The 7240-nt window shown below is 57.8% G+C and overlaps 1 protein-coding gene across 1 annotated transcript; it reads right to left on the bottom strand.

Annotated features, from left to right (window-relative positions):
* Window positions 1-2389: 2389 nt before the first annotated feature.
* On the bottom strand, window positions 2390-6900 carry Smim24 (small integral membrane protein 24). Its single transcript, XM_005083252.4, has 4 exons — window positions 6766-6900; window positions 6090-6201; window positions 5839-5901; window positions 2390-3049 (listed from the first exon to the last, which is right to left on the bottom strand). Exons 1-4 carry the CDS (start codon window positions 6830-6832, stop codon window positions 2920-2922), a joined length of 372 nt encoding a protein of 123 aa, XP_005083309.1. The 5' UTR covers window positions 6833-6900; the 3' UTR covers window positions 2390-2919.
* Window positions 6901-7240: the final 340 nt, after the last annotated feature.

Below are 7240 nucleotides of genomic sequence, written 5' to 3'. Positions count from 1 at the left end.
CAGCAGGGTAGGCTGGTGCACAGAAAGTGCCTGGAGGCAGGTTGGGAAGGATTGCTCAGATCCCATTTCTCAGAAAATCTCCAATTCCCACCCAGGTACCTGCGGACCCCACACTGGCCAGGACTCTCAGGTGGGACAGGTTGTTGGGATTTGGGCTTTATTTTCTGTGTGTCAAACTAGCATTTTTCAAACCAGCCCTCCTCAGACCACCATCCCTTGGCCATCCCCTAACCTGGCATCACGAGTTGGTGGAGCCCCCACAGCTTACTGCTTGGGGTCTAGCCTGTGACCCTGTTTTCCACTTGGGGACCAAAAGACATCTGGGTTCCTGAGCCCTGACGTCTTGAGCTTGATAATCAGGAATGCTCGGGGTGACAGGAATAACATCAGCTCCCCTCAAAGACAGAGTCACCTGACTGCCTCCCTCTGGTGCCTAACGTGTGTCCCCAGGGAAGACACGCCAGGCCTCCAGCAAATGTCCCGGGCTCCGGATGGCTGTGCTGTGTGTGTACACACACTTAGTAGGGATTAATCCCGCAGTGCCGGACACAGTGGCTTTGTCTCTTTGTTCCAGTTGTCCCCAGGACGCCCAGTGAGTTGTCCCTTCTTCCGGTGCTGGGTCCCAGGTTCAGCCACTTAATTCTCCCACTGATTATTTTGTTATCTTGAGACAGGAAAGCCTTGCCAGGTAGCCCAGGCTGGCCTCCAACTCATGGCAATCCTCCTGCCTCTGTGTTCCATTTGCTCTGACAACAGGCATGCACCGCCACTCCTGATGTCCTACCCTTGTCCTTTACAAACTGCCCAGGCCTCAGGCCCCGCTTGTCAGTGGTTGACCTCGCCCCTCGGTCCCCTTGTCCCCAGGCACAGGCAGGGGCGGGCGAGGTGGGAGGGGGGCTCACACGGAGTCGCCAGTGTTGTAGCCCGATAGCAGGCAGCCGTTTCCCAGTCAGTGCCTCACACGTCTGATGGAGCAGTTTCGGGGTCCTCCCCTGCTCCCCTCAGACAGCGGGTGTGCTGACAGAGGAAGGCACACGCCCCCAAGCCACCACCCCTCCCCCAGCACCCAGCCTCACTACCCCAGCTTGGGCGACCCAGCTGGACACCCCCAAAACCTCACACCCCATCCAGCATCAGACCCAGCCAGGCAGCAGCACCCCCAAACAAGTCCCACTAGTCTGAGGTTCGCAGTGTGAGCAGCGCCTGGATGAGCACTGGGTTTGAGAGCCTGGGCGGGGGAACGTGGGGCTGTTCCCTAAGTCACTCCCCGCACCCCCGTTTTCTTGGTGGTAAGGCTGGCCTTTTCATTTTCCTGCCGAAATCATTTGCGGTGATCTGAGATTTTCGTTCCAGTCAACCATTCTGTATTTTGCTCCTTGGTTGTTGCATCTCTGGCCTTGAGCTTTTCACAAACACACCTTTGAGGTCTGTGGTGACCTCTCCCCATCCCCCAGCAGTGGGGGTCTGATGGGGAGCAGAGGCAGCCCTGGTCCTTCACCCTCCGCCCACAGCATGCTCCATCACAGCTGCACATATTACAAACTCATCTTGGTTTCTGGTGTTTTGTTTTGTTTTGTGGACGCGCCTAAGCACCATTGACTGCCTGCTGTTGTGTTTCTCCCTATGCAAAAAAAAAAAACAAGAAAAAAAGAGACGGGGGTTCCATAAAAGATTCAACAAAAGGCAAAAAAAAATAAATAAAAGAAAGAAAAATGTATAAAAATTAAACAAGCTTAAGCTTCAACTCCCCGCGGTGTCTTGGGTCTTCCTTTCTGTGTGTCCATAAAGAGCTCGGGCTGACTCGGGAAGGGGAGGCTGCCCCAGGCCCCACATGTGGCCTCTCCCCAGCTCCCCAAGCTGCCTGCTGCTGGGGCCTGCTCACCAGGCTCAGGGGGAAGTGAGTCTTGGCTAGAAGACAAACGGCCAGCTCTGCTATAGACAGCCCCATAGGAACTGCAGGGTGGCTCAGGCTTGTCTGAAGGCGGGAGGATCAGGAGTTCAGGGTCATCCTTGGCTCATGGAAAATTTGAGGATAGCCTGGGCTACATGAGACCTTGTCTCAAAATAAGAAAGAACCTAATCCCTTTACCTAAAGCAAAGAGCTGAGGGTCCCCTGTGACCCTTAGGCTCCACTAGTTCTGCCAGAGGGGCTGGAAGGAAAATGTCCCAGGACCCTGCCTCCTGATCACTGCTGAGCAATGATTTCAGAGAGGTTGGACCACATTTCCAGGGCCACACAGCATCCCAGAATAGCCCAGGTGACTCTAAAACCTTCATGAGAACCTACTAGATGTCTCTGCCTACAGCTCACCCGCGCCCAGCTCCTTGGTGGCCTGGGACTCCTGCTCTGGGCTTTGGCGTCCTAAACCTACACAAAGGAACCAACAAGAGCATTCAGGGTATTTATTAAGTGAGAGTGCTGGAAGGTTCCTCCTGGTGGCCTTTGCTGGAAGTGTCCCCTGAAAACAGCCTCCCCTGGTCACACAATGAGCCAGGTGACCATGGGGGCCAGAGTCCAGAGAAGAGAGACCCTGGCTGAAAAGCACAGGGCGTCTCTCCTCCTAGAAACAATTCCACTAGAGGGTTAGAGGCCTTCCAGGAGCTGCACAGGGGCTCCGGCTCGGGCTCAGGGCCACTGGGGAAAAGCAAACGCTCAGACGGGTGACGCCAGGACCCTGCCTGGAGGGAGCTGGGTGGAGGTACCACAGGCTGGGGCTAGCAGAGGGCTGGGAGAGGACACCGGCTGACGGTGACTGCACGGATGGGGGAGGGGTGGATGGTAGACGCACACATGGCGTGCAGAGCTGGCCTCATTTGGAGACAGTTTTGAGATCCAGGTGTCACCAGTCTCGATTTCCATGACAGCTGCTCCTTGGTGTCAAAGGAGCCGCCACCCGACCCCACCCCCACGCAGGAGTTTCACAGGGCTGTTTTCTTGTCTCTCTCGTCATCTGAGGAACCCTTCTCCTCCAGTTCCAAGCCCTCGTTGCTGCGACCACTCTTCCTGTCCACCTGCTTTTTCTGATTCTTCTTCTTCTTCTCTGTTTTACTGTGGAGTTCAGGGACCACAGTGAGAATGTGTCACTGCTCACGGGGTGAAAGGGTCAGGCCCTGAAAGCACAGTCTCCAGGGCTGCAGTGACCTCAGGGTGGCCCAGCAGGAGAGGAACCAAGTACTTTGCAGAGACGGGATGGGTGGATGGGTGGATGGATGGATGGGTGGGTGGGTGGGTGGATGGATGGATGGGTGGATGGATGGATGGGTGGATGGGTGGGTGGATGGATGGATGGGTGGGTGGGTGGATGGATGGATGGATGGATGGATGTGTGGATGGATGGATGTGTGGATGGATGGATGGATGGGTGGATGGATGGATGGATGGGTGGATGGGTGGATGGATGTCGATGGATGGATGGGTGGATGGATGGATGGGTGGATGGGTGGATGGGTGGATGGATGGATGTGTGGATGGATGGATGTGTGGATGGATGGATGGATGGGTGGATGGATGGATGGGTGGATGGGTGGATGGATGTCGATGGATGGATGGATGGATGGATGGATGGGTGGATGGATGGATGGATGGATGTGTGGATGGATGGATGTGTGGATGGATGGATGGATGGGTGGATGGATGGATGGGTGGATGGGTGGATGGATGTCGATGGATGGATGGGTGGATGGATGGGTGGATGGATGGATGGATGGATGGGTGGATGGGTGGATGGATGGGAGGGTGGGTGGATGGGTGGATGGATGGGAGGGTGGGTGGATGGGTGGATGGATGGATTAGTGGATGGGTGGATGGATGGGAGGGTAGGTGGGTCAATGGTTAAATAGGTGGATACGTGGATTAATGGATGTGTGGATGGATGGATGGATGGGTGGATGGATGGATGGGTGGATGGGTGGATGGATGTCGATGGATGGATGGGTGGATGGATGGATGGGTGGATGGATGGATGGGTGGATGGATGGATGGGTGGATGGGTGGATGGATGGATGTGTGGATGGATGGATGTGTGGATGGATGGATGGATGGGTGGATGGATGGATGGGTGGATGGGTGGATGGATGTCGATGGATGGATGGGTGGATGGATGGATGGATGGGTGGATGGGTGGATGGATGGATGGGTGGATGGATGGATGGATGGGTGGGTGGCTGGATGGATGGGTGGATGGATGGATGGGTGGATGGATGGGTGGATGGATGGATGGGTGGATGGATGGATTAGTGGATGGGTGGATGGGTGGATGGATGGGTGGATGGATGGATGGGTGGATGGGTGGATGGATGGGTGGATGGATGGATGGATGGGTGGGTGGCTGGATGGATGGGTGGATGGGTGGATGGATGGGTGGATGGATGGATGGGTGGATGGATGGATGGGTGGATGGGTGGATGGATGGATGTGTGGATGGATGGATGTGTGGATGGATGGATGGATGGGTGGATGGATGGATGGGTGGATGGGTGGATGGATGTCGATGGATGGATGGGTGGATGGATGGATGGATGGGTGGATGGGTGGATGGATGGATGGGTGGATGGATGGATGGATGGGTGGGTGGCTGGATGGATGGGTGGATGGATGGATGGGTGGATGGATGGGTGGATGGATGGATGGGTGGATGGATGGATTAGTGGATGGGTGGATGGGTGGATGGATGGGTGGATGGATGGATGGGTGGATGGGTGGATGGATGGGTGGATGGATGGATGGATGGGTGGGTGGCTGGATGGATGGGTGGATGGGTGGATGGATGGGTGGATGGATGGATGGGTGGATGGGTGGATGGATGGGTGGATGGATGGATGGGTGGATGGGTGGATGGATGGGAGGGTGGGTGGATGGGTGGATGGATGGATTAGTGGATGGATGGATTAGTGGATGGGTGGATGGATGGGAGGGTAGGTGGGTCAATGGTTAAATAGGTGGATACGTGGATTAATGGATGTGTGGATGGATGGATGGATGGGTGGATGGATGGATGGGTGGATGGGTGGATGGATGTCGATGGATGGATGGGTGGATGGATGGATGGATGGGTGGATGGATGGATGGGTGGATGGGTGGATGGATGGGTGGATGGATGGATGGGTGGATGGATGGATGGGTGGCTGGATGGATAGGTGGATGGATGGATGGGTGGATGGGTGGATGGATGGATGGGTGGATGGATGGGTGGATGGGTGGATGGGTGGATGGATGGATGGGTGGATGGGTGGATGGGTGGATGGGTGGATGGATGGATGGATGGATGGGTGGATGGATGGGAGGGTGGGTGGATGGGTGGATGGATGGATTAGTGGATGGGTGGATGGATGGGAGGGTAGGTGGGTCAATGGTTAAATAGGTGGATACGTGGATTAATGGATGGGTGGATGGATGGATAAATTCATGGATGGGTGGACAGTTGGATGCCTGACTGGCTGGCAGTTTTGGTGGGTGGAGGGCTGGATGGAATTGGGGTGGATGGATGGGTGCAGAGATGGGTGGAATGATGGATGGCTGATTTTGTGGATGGGTGGATAGGTGCTTTGTTGGTGAGGTATATGGTGGATGGTTGAATGGAGTGATGGAAACTGTGTTGTAGCGTGGGCTCACAGCTGTGTTCTTGGCACTGTCTGGGTTTTCTCCCCTCCCTTCCTCGGGAATCACTCAGGGTCACGGGGCTCATCTGCCTGTTCCCGCTGTTTCCCCCACTGCTTTCCCTCTCCTGGATCCAGAACTTGCATTATGGATTCCTGGACCAGAGCAGACTTGCTTGGCACTCTCCCCGCCACAGCTGGGCCTCCCCATGCTACTGGCTGGACGTGGCCCCCACAGGGTACCTTGGCTCCGTGTGCTCCTTCACACTGGCCTCCATTCTGACTGTGACCTCTTCATCGTTTGGTCTGCAGCGGTGAAAAGACAGGGTTATGTGAGCTGGAGGCTGCCTGTGCTCAGCTTAAGTCATGACCTCCATGAACCACGAGGGACCGGCAAGGGGCGGGAAGCAAGGCAACCTGCAGGGTGACCCTGGGACGGTACTGGTGCAGAGGCTACGAGCGAGCGGCCCGGGTGGGCAGGGTCGGGTCCTCACCTGGGTTTGGAACACCAGACACGGTTGGCCAGCATGAGGACGAAGACTATGAACAGGAAGCCCACTACAGCGGCCAGGCCCACCAGCCAGGGCTTCAGGCGGCGCTCTGAGGCTGTGGAGGGCGGGAGGGGTCAGCGAGAGAAAGGAGGGGCCCCGGGAAGAGAGGAACCTGCAGGGAGAGGCGGGGCCTGCGGAGAAGGGAGGGGCCTGGAGGTAGAGGCGGGGCCTGCGGGTATAGGCGGGGCTTGCGGGAATAGGCGGGGCTTGCGGGTATAGGCGGGGCCTGCGGAGAAGGGAGGGGCCTGCAGAGAGGGGAGGGTCCCGCAGGAAGAGGTGGGGCTGCGGAGAGGGGAGGGGCCTGCGGAGAAGGGAGGGGCCTGCGGAGAAGGGAGGGGCCTTAATGAAAGGGTTAGCTCCCAGAGGGTAGGGGTCTTGAGGAAGGCGGGGCACGCAGGGAGCCCAGGGGGCTTGGAGGGCGGGGCCCTCAGACGGGAGAGAAGGACGGAGATCGCAGGCCCAGGGGAGTGCTAGTCCCACGGGGGCCGCCCCTTCACACTTTCTCTTCTTCCTGTACCCTCTCCGCGCCTGTTTTTCCTCACGGGAAATGAGGCAGCGGAGAGCCCCAGCCCCAGCCCTCCGCCGACCCGCACCCCAGGGCTTGCCACCCCAGTCCTACCCTGTTGGGCCTCGGCGGGTGCCAGCAGCAGTGCAGCCAGGAGGAGCAGCCTGCCCAGGGTGTCCATGGCCAGCGCGCTGCAGACAGGTCGGCGTCCGGTGGCTGGTGTGAGCGGCCTGAGCCCCGGGTGGGGTTAAGACAGGGCGGGCACGGGGTGGTGTGGGGGGCGGGGGTGGTGGCCTGGCCTCCTGTGCTTACCTGGCTGGGCATCAGGCCCCTTCGGTCCTGGAGGGCAGAGTCTGCAGCTGGGTTAATATTAACCCGGACTGTCCCTTGTATCCTGCCCTGGAGACGAGCAGCCCTGGGCCAGCCACTGGTGACAGGTCCCCCGAATCTCCTGAGAGAGGTCAGGCTGCACAGACGAGACATCCCATGCCCTTACAAGTACACACAGCCGGGTGTCGCAGTCAGACTTGGTGGCTGGGACCAGCTTTGCAGCGCCAGGCCTGGGAAGTCAGCCCAGCAGGGCTGGTAG

The sequence above is a fragment of the Mesocricetus auratus genome, unplaced genomic scaffold (assembly GCF_017639785.1).
Source record: "Mesocricetus auratus isolate SY011 unplaced genomic scaffold, BCM_Maur_2.0 Super-Scaffold_100676, whole genome shotgun sequence".
NCBI lineage: Eukaryota > Metazoa > Chordata > Mammalia > Rodentia > Cricetidae > Mesocricetus > Mesocricetus auratus.
This window is presented reverse-complemented; position numbering and strand designations above follow the sequence as displayed.